This window comes from Oncorhynchus tshawytscha, linkage group LG03, assembly GCF_018296145.1.
Source record: "Oncorhynchus tshawytscha isolate Ot180627B linkage group LG03, Otsh_v2.0, whole genome shotgun sequence".
Lineage (NCBI taxonomy): Eukaryota > Metazoa > Chordata > Actinopteri > Salmoniformes > Salmonidae > Oncorhynchus > Oncorhynchus tshawytscha.
Genome location: NC_056431.1, coordinates 47,349,188 through 47,371,349, shown reverse-complemented (window position 1 = coordinate 47,371,349; position 22,162 = coordinate 47,349,188). Strand labels below are relative to the sequence as shown.

At 43.2% G+C, this 22,162-nt stretch overlaps 1 protein-coding gene across 5 annotated transcripts in view; it reads right to left on the bottom strand.

The window, feature by feature from the left end:
* Window positions 1-2,991: 2,991 nt before the first annotated feature.
* The window catches only part of LOC112237476 (rho GTPase-activating protein 15), a 50,969-nt gene continuing 31,798 nt past the window's right edge, over window positions 2,992-22,162 (bottom strand). For 3 of the 5 annotated variants that reach the window (XM_024406082.2, XM_024406088.2, XM_024406071.2), the window contains 4 exons: window positions 21,762-21,839; window positions 16,539-16,673; window positions 9,139-9,244; window positions 2,993-3,633 (listed from right to left, as the gene is read on the bottom strand). In XM_024406082.2, the coding sequence (XP_024261850.1) occupies window positions 3,450-3,633; window positions 9,139-9,244; window positions 16,539-16,673; window positions 21,762-21,839 (503 nt within the window). In that variant the 3' untranslated portion in view covers window positions 2,993-3,449. Of the gene's footprint in view, window positions 3,634-9,138; window positions 9,245-16,538; window positions 16,674-21,761; window positions 21,840-22,162 lie in introns of all 5 variants that reach the window. The other 2 variants (XM_042318236.1, XM_024406092.2) reach the window with 2 other exon arrangements.

Genomic DNA, 22,162 nt, shown 5'->3' with positions numbered 1-22,162 from the left:
TTTTAATAGGCCTGGTGGTTAGAACGTGGCAGGCGTTTCACAGGGACAATGTATTGTTATGCCTCCATTTCTTCTTTTTGAAGGATTTTTTTTTTTTTTACTAAAGAAGGCAGACGTCCGTTGCCATGAAGCTCTTCCAAAAAGGAACAAAGGGGGGCTATTCCAAAACAGAGTGGTCGACAGTTATTATATGAAATCACCACACATAGAGAGTCTTGGCTGGGAGAAGGAAAACAAACCGGCCACATTCCCCCTGTACTGTAGCCTACTCTGACTCACGTCTTGGTTATGGAGTTGGACAGAGGGGTCCCAAGCTGAACGTAGTGTCATATGGCAGAATTGTCATTCTTCTGTTACCTCTCCCTTATTCACAGACCACTCTGCAGTTAACCCTGCTCCTATTATTTATACTGCCCTATTTACATTACATATTTATGTTGCCAATTACTTTAAGCATATCCTTCCTACTCTCCGTCCAACACTTCGACAACCCCTTTTAACAAAACAAGCAAATGGATGAAACATTCCCATGCAGCAAAAACTCGGTCTCTTGGATCCAAGACCGCATTCATGTTTTTTGTCAAAAGTTGTGTAGAGAGTGAAATGTGGCGCTGAAATCATTGGTGGCCTGCCGGGCTCGTTTGGTCTTCGAAAGTGTCTCTGCGTGCCAGGAGGGAGGTCACCCAAAGCTGGAACTCGTTCTGTCTTTTATTCTCTGTGGAGATTTAGTGAAACACAACCACAAAGCTAGTTTAAGTATGTCACTCTCCCATCGTTCTCCCAGTTCTCTGCCAAGGCATGAGACATCTGATTTAGAGAATAATGAAATGCAGAAAAATGGCTTTCCCATAATTAGACATTCTCTTATCTCTGCTGAGCTCTGTAGAAAAAAAATTGCACATTCCACAATGGCATAGTCTTTGCATTGGCTTTTAAAAAGTGTATAAACAGAAACTTCTGTTAGGGGGTATGAAAGCAGTTGGCTGATTTGAAACTGATGTGAATGCTGTCGTACAGTACCACACAGCTACAATTGTATCTCTGGATTATTTGTACACTCAATCCATATGGAGATATGCTGACTGAGAAACGCTTTCTGACAGTATTTACACAAATTACCTTTCTCCTCAACAAATGCAATAGTTGGTTGATACCCTACCAGAAGATGCAGTGATCTTGATTTAACTTGGAACATTTTGATTGGACGTGTGTTTGTCATACTAGACAGGGATCCTGTTGCTTTTGCCTTATCTCTACATGCTCTTCCTCAAATAAGCTCTACAGGGAACTGATTAGTACATCCACAACGGGTCATCTCCCCAGCCCTATAGTGCTGTTGAGGAGTATGAAAGCATGGCACCTTATTGCCTTTCAAACGACTCTCAACCTACTGGGAGTAAGTCTAATTAATTATTTGATACAGGTTCTTTTGACATACTTTGACTTTCAAAGTGGCTTTAAAGTGGCAGCTTCAGAGTGGAAGCTCTTTGGACTGGTAGTCTATGATACTATATGCTACAGATGCTGTAAGTGGTTGGTGCTTGAGGGTGTGTCTGGACCATCCCAAATTACATAGATCCATTAGTCTTCCTGGTATAATGATATTGATTTAGGACATGTTCTAGGACAACTGTTGTCATTGTTGCAGTATTGCAGAGTTGTCATCATACTGATATTTAGACATTGTAAAATGGATGACCACATTGACAAAAATGTATCTACACAGTCTATGGCTTTCTTGGGGTTTCTGCATCCACAACGAAGACAAACAATTTTCCTTGAGGGCAAGTCTGCAGTGTTGGTAAACCTGCGACTCCTGCTGTTATCTTAAAAGACAAGGGACTCCTACTCCAGCCGAAAAGACAAAAATAGCACACGGCACAACAAAGCTTTGCTCCCAGAGAGCAAATGGTCAGAGCAGACAGGGAGTGTGTTTCATGTGGTCTCTAGTCATATAAGTAGGAGCAGAGCAGCTGTGATCTGATAGTGATGGAGAACACCTTGTCTGAGTGACTCTGCCCTGGCCACTAGTGACCAGCAGAGGGTGCTGATTCACCCCACCCTCCCTCTGGTCTGACGTAGAGCAACGAAGAGCTGCTGACCAGCTTTGGATCAGTCTGGATAAATCAAAGCAAACATATTGACAAAAAGCCTAAACAAAGTATTTTCCTAGATTAAAGATTTTTCCCGATCTTCATCAAACATCCAGGAATTAGATTCACTCTAGAATGAAATGCTCTGAAACAGATTGGTTTGTGTATATCAAACAGGACTTGTAGACGAATCGATGTGAACAATATCCAGGATAGAGGTCAATACACCCACCAATAATCTGTTGTGATTCTCTTGTCGTGAATCTCTCAGGTGTTTCAGATCCCTGTAACTTCTTACAGTATACAGTGCTGTACAGAAAGTGATGTGAGAATAGAATAAGGGGTTCACTGTGTACAGTACTGGACATGATGGCAACTTTAAAAGTGACACATTTAAATGGCATTACATAAGTCCAGATTAGGGAGCCTGTTTTAATTGCGGCCGTGCTTTGAGGAGCAGGGCTGTGTAATAGGAGCTGACAGACGTATGATATGAGTCCTGTGATCACTTATTAGACTACAAAGGCTGTGGCTGCTCCTCTCTGCTCTGCTCGCCCTCCCATTCATTTACACTGTGATTGACTGTTTTATTTCAGGGACAGCTCCATTAGTTATATTTCGATGAGTGGTCGTTCGTCAGAGAAAATGATTAAAAGTAATCATCTCATCCGGGTTGTCTCTCTCTCTCACTCACTCACACGCTCACACACACTGTGTGTGTGTTTCTGTGTGTAGGTAGGCTCCTCTGATCACCCAGTATTCATGTTACATCATTGTATATGGTTGTTTAACCCTTAAAACAGACATTTGCTATTGAGGAGGAAGGGAGACTTTTTCCAATGTGATTGTGGTTTCATACAATGCATATGAAAAAAAAACCTCAGTGCTCATATTCAAAGGATTATTTTTAATTTCCAAGTGTGTCTGAGACAGTTCCATTTGCATAGAGCCTGTCTCAGACACACTTGAGGATGATGCTCATTCACAGACTTGAATGCATCACACAGGCACACACAGATAACTTAACATAGTATCATTACTTTTGTCAATACTTCTTTCATGATACTGTAGCTATGCAGTATAAGGCAATGGAAGAGCCAGACCACAAAATAAGCTATTTACTAGTATGCATTCACTATAGCACAATTCAGAAATCACAGTTTGGGTTCTGGGTTCAAGAAGTGTAACTAACAATATAGTAAGATATAAATGCTATTAAAACTTTAAGATAAGGTGTAAATCCTCACTATTAATAATATATTACAGAAATACTAGCAACTAGCTCCAAGCTTTAGGCACAACAGGTCCTCTTGTCTGTTCATGAATCCATCCATTGCTGTAGATAAAATGTCCTTATCACTTCTTCTCCAGGCCGAAGATCTCTGGGCTCTCAATGAGGATGAACTCCACTATCTGGTTCTGATAAACCATGTTGACCGCCATGTTCCCACAGTCCAGCTCAGGCCACATGAGTGTCGGGCCAAACACGATGCTGATGCCTTGTGTCGACATCAGGTTTTTCCGTGAACACGTCAGAATCCTGCAGAGAGATAATGGTTAAATTATCTGGGAAAACAAGAGAGAGCTTTGATTTAGATGGTTGAGATTGAAACAATGGGATATTAACTCATGAGTCACGAAACGAGGCTTTTCAAGTCAACATCAATGACCATCACAAAAACAGACATCTCATTGCTACCGGAAAATGTTGGATCATTTCTGCACACATTCAGTAGATTTGTTAGCAAGGCTGATTTTTACCCTTCAATGGCCCCTGTTGAAAACATCTCTTATTTCAGTATTGGTAACTCTGTATATCATCTGTGCACCCAGCTTTGTGTACTCAAAGATCCAAAGATGTGTACTTTCACTTCATGCCACACATTCAGCACCGGCAGTCAACTGCGGAACATCTATTGACTCTAATGTATCTGAATAGGGAAAGTTACAAAATAAATCTGGATGGAGTTTCAGTGTAGAGAGGAGGTCTGGAGAAGGTTTGGGGACTGGATAAAACAGGGGCAGGAAATTAAGAAGCACATGCAACTCTTGTACATTACGTACATGCTGTACGATTCTATGCCGCAATGAGGAAACTGTAGATGATATTCTCTACTGTACAATCTGCAGTGACCTGCTTTTGTTTCACTGTACAGATTGCCTCGCCTTCTTCCTTGGCCATAATCCATTAGATATACTGTATATTCCATTACCTTGACATGAGCAGTATGCTACGCAGGGTGTATATGAGGACTCGGTGGTTGTACTTTCTGGAGAAAGCACAGAGAACGTGATACAGGGAGGCTTTTTGAGAAGTATTCTTCCTGAGCTGAGGCTTGGCTGTGGGACAAAGACCCAGGCAGGCCCAGGCAGGGGGACCCACTCCGCTCCAGTCTCTACTCCCTCTGTGGAGGAGGCTGCCGCCCACAGGCCTCTGGGCCCATTATGGAGTGAGGCCTGGAACGGGATGGAAGGGCTGTGGCGTGGGGCGCATCTCCAAGCTGTCAGTGGGATCTTGACGGAGCGTTCTGAGGTGGGATGGGGTCCCTCCTTGCCCAAAACAGATCCACACAGGGCCTCTCAGCAGATAATTGCATCCAAAGGTATTGTCAGGGTGCCAGGATTAGGCACTGCAGCGCCTGAAGCTGGTCTTTTGGAAAGCCCTAAGTGATGTTATCTATGGCTTACATGTCATAAAACAAAAAGCAAAATAAAACAACAGTCTGGATATTTTTTCCATTGCCTAAATGTAGTGCACATGTATAGTAAGAAAACACACTAGAAAAGTTCAATTTGATTTCTTTCCCTTTTTCCCCAAAGTATGGAGTTAGTATTCTTTGTGACAACTACTATAATAGTTAAGTTAACATAACATCTAGCCGATGTAAAGGCAGATGTACTGGTATGCAAGAGCTCAATCAGAATAGACATCTAAGATGGACTGACATTCACATTAGGGATAGTCTGTCTAAACAGTTGATTTCAGTGCTACAGTATATGTCAATAAAACGCATGCCTGGAAAGGTCACGATCAGGCTGTATCTCTCACCAATGGAAATATGCCTCTAAATCGTTAATCATGTGGGATGGTCAACATCTTGCTCTGCCACATGTCATTATAATATCGACCCAGCGTGTTCATACCATGCATATTTCTCAAGCTCATTACTAAGAGAAAGACATGATGATGATCCAACCTGACACAATCATTATGAATAATTATCCTCATCTCACTTTAAGCCAAAAAATTATATTTTCCATAAAATATGCTATCATGCTACGGTGTCAGAGCGAATCTGTATCAATGTGCTGTGGTAATTTATGTATATTAATAATGTTCAGAGTGCTAGCTTTAGCAATACCAATGTAGCTAGTACTGCATAGTGTCCCCCCTGTGCCATAATGCTAGTAAGGCACAGAACACTGATGTCTTGGAAGGAGCTATATTGTGAAAAGAGTGCCATAATTGATTCCAGACGAGAGAACTTACGTTCACAGGTGGGAGTGTAATTGCAGGAAGTGAAATTCACTGCCACCTATTTATCGGTGCTAGCAAAGCAGAATTAGAGATTTACTGTCACCGCGTGCATGTGCTGTACGATTCTGGTCAAATATATATTTTAGGGGATGACTGGGAAAAACAAAGTTTACTGAACGCACGTACTTGAGGTGGACAATATGATGTGCAAGTGCTTTTTATTTTATTTTAGACTTTCGAAATGCAGTTGTATTCACCTGATGAATAGAGTTTCTATCCATGCACTTGCCATTACTGTAGGTCTGTGTCTTTGCATGTATTGTGTGTCCATGTGACTAAGTGTCTTGGAGTGTGTCTTGGAGTGAAACCTGATTAAAATGTGTACACGCTATAATTTCCTATTTATGTCTGCAATTAACCTCAGCCCTGTGCCTGTGTACAGTACATCACTGTTCTCTGCCTGTCTGACCATCAGCGTTTTAACTTAATTAGAACACTGCGATGATCTAAGGGTCTGGATTACCATGCCTAATGGTTCACTAATGATCTCAAATAAGGCGACTCAATTATTAAAGTAATTCCACTGTATATTATTATTATTCATTATTAAAGTAATTCCACTGTATATTCACAGAAGGAATACATCACCTTAGTTCTCAGGATCATTCTGCCTCGGCACAACGGAGACTGGTATAACTTTGTGTAGACTAGCTATTCCTCATCTCCTCTTCCTCTGACTACAACGGCTACAACCTCTAACACTAGCTATACTTACAGGAAACAAAAATCACACTTCAAATACTTCACACCCAAACTTGCAAGTAATGACTAGTCACCAACACCCTGGCACAGTGTTTCCAAAAAGCCATGGTGGCATACACAGCTCATATCAGCAATGTCCATCCTACCCTACCCAGAGAGCTGACCAGAGGGGACTCGTGATTTGATCTGACGAATCATTGATGTCTCCTACATGAGCTGACGTGCACGGCCCAAGATGCCAATGGTAATTAATTAGCATCTAGTTTCTCCAGGCGGGGCATGACAGAAAATGAGAGCTGGACCATGATGGGGTCCCCTCCTTCTTTTCCACCTCCTCCTCCTCCTCCTCCTCGCCTGGAAGGCTCCTCCTAATTGGGTCAGGATCACTGACTCCTTCAGGATCATGGGACAGATAATAAATTGAGGTGGGGATGGGAAGAGAGAGAGAGGAAGGGGCAGGGAGCCGGAGGAGGTGGGGACGAGGAGGAGAGGGGATGGGGGGGGGGTGGTCTAAAGCTCGAAGGTTGAAACTATAAGTGTCAGTCTCGTAAAGTGAACAGACAGCGCCCCATTTGATCTGAACTAAAAATACCCCATGGGACCAAACATTTGAGTTGAAGTGTTGAAAAGTTTCCAAGCAGCGAACATCTTCTTGGTGCACTATGGTTAAACAACACTGCATTGGATCATGGCAGTTGAGAGCCAATCATAAGAGCTGTCCTAGACAGACCTATGTCATCCATTCTGGTTCAGCAGCACCCATTGATTTTGATTCCTCTCCTAGCCTCGGCTGAGGCTACCTATCACACCTATAGAGGTTTGTTTTCCACTCTGTAGTAAGGTCAGCAGGAATTGAAAGCCCATGGATTTTTTTAAAGCCCTTGTGGTAAATGGTACCATGAACAGCAGTGACAAAAACACTGACAAAAAGGAGAATAAATAGAATAGCTAAGTGAAGGTACACTTCAGAGAATCTGGTTTCCTTGACCACATCATCACAATGCAAGTACACAGCTCGATATTGAAGCCAGACCCTATGGATCGGGGGAAAAAGGAACACTGGTTCCACACAGGCAGAGAATGAAGCCACAACAAAGCAGTCAGAAAACTTCATAGACTCCTACATTACTGAAGGCACAGACAACCCAGCCAGGACCGAAATAAAACCGCTCAGTGAAGCCTGGGATCATAAACCACTCTTCCTTCTGGAATAAAAGTTGTTTAATATGGGAGGCAGGGACACATTCACACACTCTGTAATCTCATTTGATATCCTCGATAAGGCAACATGCACCACTGATAAGCGTTTGTCAGCGTAAACTTACTCTCATTCTTTACCTCTAATTGTCTTTATAAGATGTTCCCCCTCTTTTTGTTCTCTGGCAATCTCAGAGAATGCTTTATACACTGTGCCTGTGCGCCCTCCAATGCTGCTATGCTCTTTTCTTTGGGGGAAAAAAGGCAAATAATAAATGTAAAAAAATCACACATGATCCCAATTTACTGTGGTCTGGTGTGAAATTTAGATTAGGCAAACGCATCTAGCCTATGAGAAATAAAGAGTGGAACTGGAAGTGAACGCGGTATGGAGCGAGACAGAGAGCGAGAAAGAGGGAGAGAGAAATAAGTGAATTAGAGCTAAACCACATCAATAGGTAAGGGTGTGGTAGCCAAAGTCCTGGATCTGGTCCCTAGGGGCCCGTTCTCCTGCCATTCTGTCACATGAGACGTTCTGGCTTGATTATTTGCATGGTGAGAGGGCAGGGAGAAGTCATTTTGTGGTGGGGGCAGACTTGGAGGCACTGCCTGGGATTTACTCTGTCCCCACAATCCCCGCGCAATGAAACCGTGTGAGCAAAACAATGTGTCAGTAACATTACTTCACTCAGTCCATTGATAGTTTTTATGAGGATATTATTCAACATATTCTATTATGCAAAGCTGCATAAAGGAGCTGCAAAGAAGAGCTGAGAAGGACTGAGAAATAGGATAGAAATGCCGCTGAAACCATTCCTTGAACTAGGTGTGTCATTGCCGAAAGAGAGAGGGGGAACGAGAGGTAGAGATAGGAAGATAGAGAGAAAGGAGGGAAAAAGAAAGAGCGAGAGGAGGGAGACAGAAATAGAGAGAGAAAGAAAGAGAGAGATAAAGAGATAGAGATGTTTTGAGGTTATCTCTGTAGGCAATTCTGCATGGGGATATGAATGGGGGATTTGGACTTATTGAGGGACCTGGCATTCGAAAGCAAACAGACAAACACACACACGTCCTCTGCTGTAGCCAAGGGGTATGTTCCAGTTAGGGAGGGGCTCATCAATCTAAAATGAGTCATTTGGCCTCCTGTGTGGGGTGGTAAATATGGAGAAGGGTAAGATGGGATAGAACACCTCTCCTGGGACATGGGTTTAGCCATATGGCCCCTTTAGCCTGGCCAGGACAGTCAGAGTGGACCGGGGCCAGGCAACTTGCACACGCAGGCAGCACTGAGGTCATTTCCCCCTGTCCTACACACATGGGGCCGGGATGCCACGGTCGGGTGGGGGGGAAGGGGGATAGAAGCGTCATACGTAACTTTCTCCAGAGCTTGATGTTTTAGTGTGACCTCTCCGTCACCCTTTACTGTACGTTTGACTCTCTGTTGTCACTCTACTTTTTAAAAACACTGGGCTAATAGAAAAAAAATGACTGTTTATGAGTTAGTATATAGCATTCGCCTACCGCATTCTACAATCCATCCGAATTCTGGACATTGAATACAACATGTTCCGGCTGTGCCCCAATGACATTAACAGGCTGTCAACTTACTTCTGCAGGTGTCTGAAGAGTACTCTCATGGTGTCCTGGTTGGGTTTAGGGAGCTGAAGTACTAGCTTCTTTATCACCTGCACCTTCTGCTTGCCAGCCTTCGTCTCTGTTCCGAAGGAAGATTTGGAGGAATATCGTTAAGTGGCAACACTATAAAGATTGATTATCCAAGTGTAGATGTTTGTCTGATTATTCACATTCAATTCAAGAGTAAGTGAGACTTTACTCCGTTTTTTTTTTTAAATGGATGGTCATTATTGTTATTACTGGAAACCATTAGAGCCTTTCTGTTACTGTAACACAACACTTGGCTGACCAATTAGCCCTCCCAAGGGAACTTCCCAGTCTCCAATGGGGAGTCAGATGGGCCCTTACCCATAATGCCTTATATAGATGGCAAACTGTTTGGCGACATTGTGTCTGACCTATGACCCTTATAAATTGGTAGGATCCATCATGTTGTGCTAGCTGATGGGTAACACTCTTAAGACTGCACCTCCTCTCCTGATACACACTGTTCTGTAAGAGGAATACACCAATGAAATCTCTCAAACAATGTGCATGTCTTTCAATGAGACTTTATTTGATTGTAATCAAAACAAATAGAAACCTAACACTATGGTCAGATGAGTTAGATAATTCCAGGGAGAAAATCCTCGATGATTTAGTCCTCATAGGGGCCAGGCCAGGTGGGGACGTCAATACAACCAGTCCAGGGATCAAGCTCCTTTTCCAACCCTGAATTCCACCCCAAAACAACTTTGCATGTTATTAATCTGAACAGATGTTTGCTTTCTGTATTGCTACTCCATTTAGGAAGAGTTGGGGAAACACGTGTGAATGTGTGTGTTTGTGTTGATGTATTTGTTGAAGAGGGAGAGAGTGAAAAGTACTAAAATAGTTTTTGTTATAAAACAAGACAAATCCAGTCCTCAATCCCTGATAAATATCACAAGAAACTGCAACACTCAGTAACACATCTATAGTCCAAAAACTGTCCCACCCACTGTGGCACTACAGCCATGCAACACCTCCCATCCATCTGTTGAAACCTGCTACCTGTTTTATTATATCGACATCCTGCAAAGAGGTGACAATAACCTCATGCTTGTTCTACCCTCCCTGTACTCACTGCTCAGCATCCTTCTCTGACCTCCAGAGGAACCCACAGGTTAGGTTAACACTAATGGCCTAATGGAGTCTACTCAGCTCTGCTTGTTCTCATTACCCCAGGTTGTTAGCAGACAGAGCCGCAGAGCGAGGCGAGGACAATGTTTGGCCCCCTGTCTGTCGTACCGTGGAGGCTCCCCTTGAGCACGGCCAGAGCAGATGTCTGCGTGTACACCGAGCTGGCACAGGCACAGGTAGCAGATGCCCACGTCGGGTGCCAACCCTGCCAGTTGGGCACAGATGGACAAACCCGTTCTGGGAGAGAGAGTAGGGCCCCTGACCTTCTGCTCTAGGTGAGCCTAGCCTGAGCTACGCTCTGCGCCGGCCCGGCAGGATGGAATGTGTGGCAGCTTTCCCTGCCTGGCGGACAGGCTGTCACTCTGAACAGAGTTTTCCTGTTTAGTTTTTGTCCTCAGAATTAACTACGACTGGAAGTTATCACTGAGATTATCTGAATTGACTAGAGATGACCCACTCTGAAATAGATCAGGCGATATATCTGTTAAGTACAATGCAGAACTGTTTATAAGAGGCACCTGCTGTTACACAACTAATCAATAGTAGGCCTCACCCTAAAATATTTAATCTGGTCTACATTACTGGCACAAAGGACATGATTCATTCATTACTTTGCCGTTGGTGGCTGACATATTGGAGATGCCCCTCAGCTCACCATTGTGGACAGATGGCGAGGACAGTGTCATTAATTTAAAGCAGGCTGAAATGCCCTGTTAGGATTATAGCATCTACATTTGCTGATTCACTCCAATGTACCACACACTGAAACATACAACCTGACCCAAAAGTCACACAGGGTCATATAATATGGCACTGGATGAGCAATGGAGCCAGATGAATACGGTAATACTGCTCTTCACACAACTACTCTAAACCAGAAGATCATTTTCAGCCTTCGTATAAATGAAGTTGTGATTATTTAATTGACTGAGCTGACTTTTGGCAACCATAGCAAGCATAGAACATTAAGTGTGATACCATTTCCTGGAAGACCCTATTTCCTTTTTTTTGCAAATCCAATATGGTTATGAATCTGGCATGAACAGGAGTAAAGCCTCTCAATGATGGGAAACATCTCAAGGGATCGAGCGTACCCCACAGAAGACTAAACGAACATTAGTCATGTCAACTTTAGTCCCCGGCTGCAGCATTAGGCAGCTTTTGGGCACCTAGAGGGGATTGAGTGATTTATGAGCTGCTATGACAACAGACCATTACAACTCCCCATCCAGGTCTGTATACAACAACACAAACAAACATGGCTGTGCCAATGAAAATCAATACTGTGTATGGGGTGTAACCCAAGGAATAGTCCTTTGATCCCAAACAAATATTTAAGAATTGCTGATCTGTATAGATTGGAACAAGAAGGTAAATGCCAAACAAATGCATACAAACCTTTTTTTTTTGCAGTCTGCTGTAAACTGTGTATGTGACAAATAACATTTGATTTGTTTTTGTTTTGAGGTATCAAGTTGGGACAATAAGATTTATGGAATTGTCGACATTTTTGCATTTGTGCAAAGCTACTTTCCCAGTTATTAAACATTCGCAATGTAAATCTTAAAACCCAACGTTAGTCATTTGAGAATGTCAATAGCTGTATATTCATAGAGATTTCTGTGAGAACCAATTACTGTACAATAGCCTCAAGTTTTTCTTCTCTTTTCGATTTCTGATAAGTGTTTCAATCGGTGACACAGTGACTAGATACACATTCAGCATCTAAACCTCTGTGTATATAATCCCATTATAAACGGGGGAAATGTATTTTGTTTCAGGAAATCTAGCCGTACAACCTCATCTCCAGGCTTAGTGTACTGCATGGCTCACTAAAGCCCCGTCAAGGCAAATATTAGCAGAAAGCAAATAATCCTGCAGGTTGTGATTAAGATTTTAAATGGATCCCAATTGTGTGCTTTTGGTTAATGAATAACAAAGTCTTGGAGGATGGTGTCTGTAATTTATTAAACATGAAAAGCTCCTTGATGAAATATAGAAACTAGATATTTTTGCATTTCAAACGATTTGCATGGCCAGCTTACTTGCATGCAAATTTGTTTTTAGAGCGTTATAAAAAGAAATGAACTAATAAGTACCATTGAATGCCCCCATTTCATGAAAAGGTAGTATCTTCAAGTATCTTGATCAAAGGTAAAAACCTAATTATGAGGAATTATTATTCTCAAACTGAAACGTTACCTACCAATTTAAGAAGTCTCAGCACAGTAGCACAGAAGTGCAGAATTTCTAGATAGTTTTTTTTCTCATTTGTTCAATCTTTAATTGCATATTCATGAGAGTGCTTTGCACCACATTCCCCATTACAGAAAATACACAAACATAATTAATACTCATTATGAACACAGGTCCTAAGTTAATAATCCATCTGTGATTATGATGAGTGCTCTGTATGCTCTCAATAAGTCAGAAATAGAAACAAACCAAACAATGTCAAACTAATAAAAACAACTCCTTTCTATGCTACAGGACTTGTAGGGCTCTGGGCTCTCTGCCTTTCTGTGATGTGCGCTTTTGTATTTGAGTTAGACTATAGAATGCTATTCTTTCCTACTGTAATGGTGATTATCAACTAAACTACGCCAGATCATAAATACGTGCAATTATTCATATGTAAATGATGTGTCTCTTTGAAGCGTGAGAAGTGGTGTGTAACCTAAGATGACCTGGAGATAGCGAGGATATCATCATTATAACCACAAATGCATTTCAAACAGATACCAAACACTACAGAGAAATGTGATTCTCTCTTACGTTTGTCATGTACAGGCATTTTGTCTTCCCTAATCTACAGTATTATCATAAATACTGAACCCACATTGGTAAAGTTATTGCTTAAGTGGGTGAATCAACCAACCCCAACTGAGACACAATAGATTCCCTCGATTCTCTCTGCAGTAATGTTTTTCTGCTGTGTTTCTGTTTCTGTGTCAGTATGGTGAATAAATAAGAGCCATGTATAAAACTGTGCTAGCTAGTTAATGAAGAGAAAGTCCCTGGCTTGGTGGAGATGCGGAGGGAGCAGTATTTAGACTTCTCTCCTCGTCTGTGTGGCCCAGTTACTAACTCACATGACTCCATTTCCATGGTTACTGAGGGCATAGACAAGGACCAAACAACTTGGGAAAATATGCATCTTTTTCTAATTAGCATTTTTGAATTAACAGCAGAAGAATTTTAAGGATGCCAGCCAATCTAAAGTTCTGGGAGCCAAACATTTTAATACAATCACTTATGTTTAAGAGAGTTCCAATCTTTGTAAATATCAACAGTTAAACACACACATGCATGCATACAGATAGCATCCACTCATCCATGAACATGTGACATCTTAGTTCTTGTAACCAGTGTAAAAATGTCTCAACTCACGACTCCGCTCCTCCCCCGAAACATTTACACTTTTACGGCAACACTATCAATGCCGCCACCATCCTCTACAAAACTATAGAAGCAGCGCTCGAACGAGATCAAGCTCAATTCACCAGTGTTTGCATTGATTTGCTTGCGAAACAAAAAGGAGCGTTTGTCTGCGAGACAGGTGGCTGGAGATTCCAGATACCCCTCTCCGATACTGAGGCCCACATGAATAATAGAACGTGGTAAGTTGGTGCCAGGATCACGGCCTGCAAACACAGCTGCTCCTCTCAGCCTTCCAAGAATGAACAGCTCACTTGGAAGGGAGACAGGGAGACAAGGCCTGCATGGACACCACCTGAGGACCTCAGACTGAACAACTCATCAAACCTACGGGGCTGAGAGGGAGGGAGGGGAGGGAAGGGGGCATCTGTTCATACAAAAGTAGAGAGAAAACAAATGAAACAGGAGACCAGAGAAAGAAAGAAAGAAAGAAAGAAAGAAAGAAAGGGAGGTGTCGGACTGAAGATATGATAAGTGTTTGCATTGTGCTTAGGATATTTAGGAGATAACAATATCATGTCTCCATTATCCGTGGCTGAGAAAATCCTTTCATATGATGTGAATGGACTGGACTACATCCAATGCTACACTCCCCATCATGTTGTAGTACTTGTAAGTATTTTTGTCCAATGGGACCCAAGCGCTTGGCCCATGATTCCGGTAACGACACTGCCCATTCGTAACAACACATGCACACTGGCCATGGTTCCAGTAAGCTGCAACACTGTGGGCTCTTGGAACGGTGGTTTCAATTAGAGACCTGGTGATGTGTACTGAAACCTGCCTAATCAGCTCACCTCCCATCCACACAAGCCACGGACCCATAGGAACTCCCCGTAATGCAACCCCATTACAGGGCCAGCCAGCAATGGGCAACGAGACTCTAATGATTACGACCCATCATCTCCATCACCAGGAGACTCTCTCCCTGTCTCAAGGTCCTAAATGGGACATGAAGTCAAACAACTGTTTACTAATAATGTGTTGGCTGCAGATTAGGCCTTGCTCTCATGTTCTGGACAGTTCAACCAGCTCATTATCTTGGACTAGGACTAGGTCGTCTTAAATGACGTGAGGCAGGTGATTGCCATGTGCTGATGCTAAACCTTCACAGTCTTTTCATTTCAGTATCTTTGCAATATAAATGAATGGTGTACGTCACCATATGGTCACTAATGCATCTATTTAGCTGCACAACTACATTCACTTAGTGGCGAATCTGTAGTGACTCCACCCCTGTCCGTTTCATCTCTACAGCGGAGCATGGCGTACCAGGTTATCCTAATTACACCTCCTGCTATGAAGGGCTTCCTACACTGCTAATTAGTTGTCTAAACGCTGTCTGAGACTCATCAGCCGTGCACATACTTATCTGATTAACTGGATGTAACCACCTTGAGCGCCAGAGGGGATTCTGGCCTACATTCTGGAGCATGTAAATATTTATTGCCAAATTATAGCACCACCTTGGGATTGTTTTCGCAATCTGTTTCCGGGGGCTTCGAGGGTCTCAGAGAGAATATTTGGGTATGGGATGGGACAGCATTGACAACAGCAGGCACTTTTGTACAAATGACACATATAGAACAAATGAAAAAATAAATAAGGGGTAGAAGAAAAAGCATTATTCAATATAATTTCCTTATGTTTCATCCATGGAGCTCAGGAGAGAGCTGATGCTCCCTGTATTCCAACCCTGAGGTGAGGTTACAGGGCCCAGGTAGCATTTCAACACAAGTGCACAACCTTTAACAGTATTGTTTACACAAGGTTAACACTGGCGTCAGTAGGACGGCAGCTAGGGTGGGAGCCGGAACAATGGCATGATGGGGGTTAATGTGTGGTGGGGTGTGTGTGTGTGTGTGGTGAAGTAGAGTGGAAGTACGTCGACACATGACTGTGTCAGATCTGATCTTGTGTTAGTATCTGTCTGGACTGCCAGCCCTGGCTGTCGTGACCTTTGACCTGTGGAATTCCCCCCACTAACCACTAGGGGATGTCAGGGGTGCGAGAGAGAGGTGACCCACCTCACAGTTCGACAGCGACCTCTTTTGACTGGACAGATCGAGAGAGGCAGAGAACTCTGCAACCTTTTTGAGACCACCTGGTGTAAGTGGAGTCAATGATATAGTACATTGTACATGAAGCACAGAAAGAAATCCTGTACATACTGTGTAGATCTATCTGAATGTTTGAAGAGTTTACTCACCGCCTCCAAATGCAACCTAAAGTTCTAACTCTGAGGTTGTTCTCCTCTGGGCCCATACATACTGTATGTGCCAAGTGACCATGTGGAAAGATGGCTATTGATTTCACCCCTGTTGCTTAGCAGAGAGTGGAGTATCAACTTAGCATACTGTACCACGGCTCAATCCTCAGTGGTCTTTCTCTCTCTCAGCCTCTCTGAATGAAAAATCGTTTAGTGTTTAAGTGAGCTGCCTTGAGGACAACGTTTCTAGAGGCAAATAAAAGCGCATGGAGTACAGTATAAACAGGATTAATGCTAACACACCACAGGGCCTGATGCATAAGTTACTATGTAAAACCCAGGCAAGCCTGCCTATTTCACTGGTAGAATAGCAACCGTTACACAGTTTTGACACAAACCGTTATTAATCTGGATCTGGAGAATTTCATTGCATTCCATATTTTCAGTCTTCTTGACCTCAAAATGAAAGTGACTGACATCTGACTGCAAGCGCAAGCTTTGCGAATATGCTGACACAAACTAATGTGCTGATGACAACAGCAAAACATCTAGGCTGTATACTCACTGATGGCCTCCACAAACAGCTCAAATAATGGGAAGGGAAACAGGGGCTCTGGCAGCTCCCGGAAAAACATCTTGAGTGCCCCGGTGACGACGTGGATGTCCTCCCATTGGCTGTCGTCCAGGTTAAACTCCTCCTCTGGGACAACACCAGGAAGAGAGGGGGCAAGAGAGAGGGGGGAAGAGGGGGAAGATTCGGAGAGGTGGGAGTGGGAGACAGAGAAAGAGAAGGAACAGGAACAGTGAGAGAGAAAGAGAAAGAGGGAGTGAGAGAGAAAAAGAACAGGAGAGGGAATAGAGAGGGAACAACAAAGCTTTAATTGAGAGAATTTGCAAAGGCTAATTACTATGCTAATGTTTACCTGCTAACAGCGGAGCTCGCTAACAGGCTCCCAGCTACCCAGAGGTCTGATGAAGCCACATGTGTTGGATTGGGTTTCTGTTCTAGACTGACATATACCCTCTGTTGAAATCAGTTAGTTCTGATAGGGCTGAGAATAGAGAAAACCCCTGGTAGTGACAGAGACAGGCCATCAGGTGACGAAGTGATTCAGAGGCACCAGGCTCAATATGCCACAGGAGGAGTGCAGGATGATCCAAAGCCAAGATGACAGGCCTGGAGGTCTGAAGACAGTGGAATGGTACAGCACAAAGTCACATTATGCTGTATGTTGAAACTGGAAATAAGCAATCGTTCGTTTCAGACAACCCTGTTACATGATAATAGGAATAAAGTGCCATGGGAACTTCTGAATCATTTTCATAGAGATAATTATCTTAGAGAGATTTTATCCATCCTTTGAAATTAGAGTAATGTATTTGGCATGTCAAGATGATCTTAGATCTTCCCTTCCATCCTAGGCCAACCAAAAACAAAGGCAATGTGTTGGAAAGCCAGAGTCATAGAGAATTACATAAAGCCAGAAGGGTATTTCTTTTTTTTTCTGCACAGTTTTAGGTACTCCCTAGAAAAAAAGTCCAGACTTTCAATTAGCCAGCCTCTCCAGTGTGTGCACTTGACACATCTGAGCTGATTGCTAATCAGCCCATGGTTTCCTTGTTTGTATTGAATCCTGGTACAAAACCCACTCAGGGAAACTGAACCTGCTGGGTTCTATGGTCCTGAAGGACATAGTAGCCTACTACATGGTCAATGTTTTCAACCCACTCTCACTTGAGATTGTACTGTACTGGCTCTCTATAACTATGGGGGTTGGGAGCACATTCAGGATAAATGGAATGTGTGGGACAGAATGCAGGCACATGGTGTCATTGTGTCAGAATGCTTGGAATGTGCAAAATGTTGATGATGTCACTCTCCCCTCAATGTCCCGCATCACAAACCACTTCTTTAATCTCTAGGACTGCAGGGCACAGTAACAAATAATGGTGTCTCTAAATAAAAAGAAGGTTGCTAGCTACCTCAAGACAGAGAAATACGTTCCAGAGTGATAAATTAGGCTAAAGGTCAACCAGTCTATTCTTTATTCTCAGAGCCTGGACAACAACAAATGTACTCTTGTTGGTTTGCTGGAGAAATGCCCCAGGAGTCCCTTACAGGAAACATTGGATAATTCAGATGAAGTACGTAGACGTGTTTCACTGGAGGCCCAGATCTGACTTGAATTCTCATGAGGGATGCTTTATCCTTCCTTTAACTCTGAAAGATCCCATTCTTAAGGTATTCATCAATCATTTTTTATTTTCCAAAGAATGCCTTGTGATCCGTTACTCATTCACCATCAATAGGTCTCTACAGTTATTCATAATTAAGTAGAGTTACTCAGTAACTACCCAGAATCATCCATGATTATTGAAGATGGCGCCAGAGAGGATAGCTGCTGTTTAATTTGCTCTTAACCAACCGTGCAATTTTGTTCGTTTTTTTGCATTGTTTGTATCTTATTTTGTACATAATGTTGCTACTACCATCTCTTATAACCGAAAATAGCTTCTGGACATCAGAACAGCGATTACTCACCTCAAATTGGACAAAGAATGTTTCTTAAATGTGTCAGACGGGAAGGATATACTCCAAACCCCCGAAAAGGCCCTCATCCTGTCATTCGCTGGAAAAAGAAACTGAGATTTTGCGGAAAGAGATCGGGGTGCCTTGTGAGGATCAGGTGACGAGTGGATAATCTGCTGTTCAATCACTGGAAAATAAATTAGATAAACTGAAAGCACGTATATCCTACCAACGGGACATTAAAAACTGTAATATTTTATGTTTCACTGATTTGTGGCTGAACGATGATATACAGCTGACGGGTTATGCACTATCGGCAGGATAGAACAACAGCTTCTGGTAAGACAGAGGGCGGGGACCTATGTACATTTGTAAACAACAGCTAGTGCACGATATCTAAGGAAGTCTCGAGGTTTTGCTTGCCTGAGGTAGAGTATCTCATGATAAGCTGTAGACCACACTATCTACCGAGAGAGTTTTCATCGTAGCTGTCTACATATCATCACAGACCGATGCTGGCACTAAAATCGCACTCAATGAGCTGTATACCGCCATAAGCAAACATGAAAATGCTCATCCAGAGTTGGAGCTCCTAGTGGCCGGTGACTTTAATGCAGGGACACTTATATCAGTTTTGATACAAGGACGTTAAATGTGCAACCAGAGGGGAAAAAAAAAAACTCTAGACCACCTTTACTCCACACACAGAGACGAGTACAAAGCTCTCCCTCGCCCTCCATTTGGCAACTCTAAAATTATATCCTGATTCCTGCTTACAAGCAAAAATTAAAGCAGGAAGCACCAGTGAATCGGTCTATAAAAAGCGGTCAGATGAAGCAGATGCTAAACTGCAGAACTGTTTTGCTAGCACAGACTGGAACATGTTCCGGGATTCTTCCGATGGCATTGAGGAGTGCATCACATCAGTCACTGGCTTCCTCAATAAGTGCATCAATGATGTCATCTCCACAGTGACTGTACGTAGATACCCCAACCAGAAGCCATGGATTACAGGCATCCGAACTGAGCTAAAGGGTAGACCTGCTGCTTTCAATTAGTGGGACTCTAACCCAGAAGCTTTTAAGAAATCCCGCTATTCCCTCCGTCAAACCATCAAACAGGCAAAGCATCAATACAGGACTAAGATCAAATCATACTACACCAGCTCCGACGTACAGACTACAAAGGGAAGCACAGCCGAGAGCTGCCCAGTGACACGAGCCTACAAGATGAGCTAAATAACTTCTGTGCTCGCTTCGAGGCAAGTAACACTGAAACATGCATGAGAGCATCAGCTGTTCCGGACGACTGTGTGATCACGCTCTCCACAGCCGATGTGAGTAAGACCTTTAAACAGGTCAACATTCACAAGGCTGCAGGGCCAGACGGATTACCAGGACATGTACTCCAAGCATGCACTGACCAACTGGCAAGTGTCTTCACTGACATTTTCAACCTTTCCATGTCGGAGTCTGTAATACCAACATGCTTCAAGAAGACCACCATAGTCCCTGTGCCCAAGAACACTAAGGTAACCTGCCTAAATGACTACCGACCCATGGCACTCGCGTCTGTAGCCATGAAATGCTTTGAAAGGGTGGTCATGGCTCACATCAACACCATTATCCCAGAAACCTTAGACCCATTCCAATTTGCATACAGCCCCAACAGATCCACAGAGCACGCTGACCGGGTCTCTAGGTGTACAGTGTTTCCTCCGACACATTGGTGCGGCTGGCTTCCGGGTTGGATGTGCGGTGTGTCAAGAAGCAGTGCGGCTTGGTTGGGTTGTGTTTGCATGGTTCTCTCGCATGGCTCTCTCGCATGGCTCTCGACCTTCGCCTCTCCCGAGCCCGTACGGGAGTTGCAGCGATGAGACAAGACAGTAACTACTACCAATTGGATACCACAAAATTGGGGAGAAAAAGGGGGTAACAATAATATATATATTTTTTTAAACAACACATCCAGCACGCTGATCGTCAACACGGGGTCCCCTCAGGGGTTCGTTCTCAGTCCAGTCCCTTCCTGTACTCCCTGTTCACTCGTGACTGCACTGACAGGCACGACTCCAACACCATCATTAAGTTTGCCAATGACACAACTGTGGTAGGCCTGATCACCAACAACAATGAGACAGCCTATAGGGAGGAGGTCAGAGATGTGATCAAGAGAAAGGAGATGATTGTGGACTATAGGAAAAGGAGGACTGAACTCGCCCCCATTCTCACCGATGGGGCTGTAGTGGAGCAGGTTGAGAGCTTCAAGTTCCTTGGCGTCCACATCACCAACAAACTAACATGGTCCAAGCACACCAAGACAGTTGTGAAGAGGGCACAGCAAAGCTATTCCCCCTCAGGAGACTAAAATATTTGGCATGGGTACTCAGATTCTCAAAAGGTTTTTACAGCTGCACCATCGAGAGCATTCTGACAGGTTTTATCACTGCCTGGGATGGCAACTGCTCGGCCTCTGACCGCAAGGCGCTACAGAGGGTAGTGCGTACGGCCCAGTACATCATTTGGGCCAGGCTTCCTGCCATCCAGGACCTCTTTACCAGGTGATGTCAGAGGAAGGCCCTAAAAATTCCCAAAGACTCTAGCCACCCTAGTCAAGACTGTTCTCTCTGCTACCGCACAGCAAGCTATACGGGAGTGCCAAGTCTATGTCCAAGAGGCTTCTAAACAGCTTCTACCCCCAAACCATAAGACTCCTGAACATCTGAACATCTAATCAAATGGCTACCCAGACTATTTGCAATGCCCCCCTCCCCCCTTTTACGCTGCTGCTACTCTCTGTTATTATCTATGCATAGTCACTTTAATAACTATACGTACATATTACCTCAATTATCTTGACACTGGGGCCCCCGCACATTGACTGTACCGGTACCCCCTGTATATAGCCCCGTTATTGTTATTTACAGCTGGTCTTTTATTGTTTGTTTTTCTTACTTTTTAAAGGTATTTTCTTAAAACTGCATTGTTGGTTAATGGCTTGTAAGTAAGCATTTCACTGTCAAGTCTACACCTGTTGCATTCGGCGCATGTGACAAATACAATTTGATTTGATTTCAACAGAACACACTGTCTTAGTTGTATCAATTGTATCACAAAGAAACCCCCCTAATTGAACCCTATTCGAATCGTGTTGTGTTCATTATATGATATCCAGTAGAAACTGAACTGTATGAAGTCAAGTACTGTTACAAACACCATAACACAGTCAATCACAAGTGAATTAAATGACAGAACATACCTTGGTCAACCAAGAATCGTAACTTCTGGATGGTGGCTAGATTACCACTCACTCTGTAGATGCCATCAGCCTCTAAACCTGGTGGATACAAGTTAGACATTAAACACAAGCAAATTTGACAAGACTACATTTTGATTTGGACTTATATGACCATAAATGACACATTTAGATACAATTCCTGGGTTTTACAATAGACAATGTGTACATTCATTGCAGTGGAATGGATAGTTGACATCTTGCCTAGATAAGGGCTTGGACTTGGACAACATACGGCTCTATTTCACTGTGACATTTTGAGCATTACTTTGATTATGGAGTCTGACTGCCATTTTCTTTTGCATCCAAGTACAGGAGACCAGCCTGCCAAACCAGCTCAACAGCATTTGATATATTGTCATGCT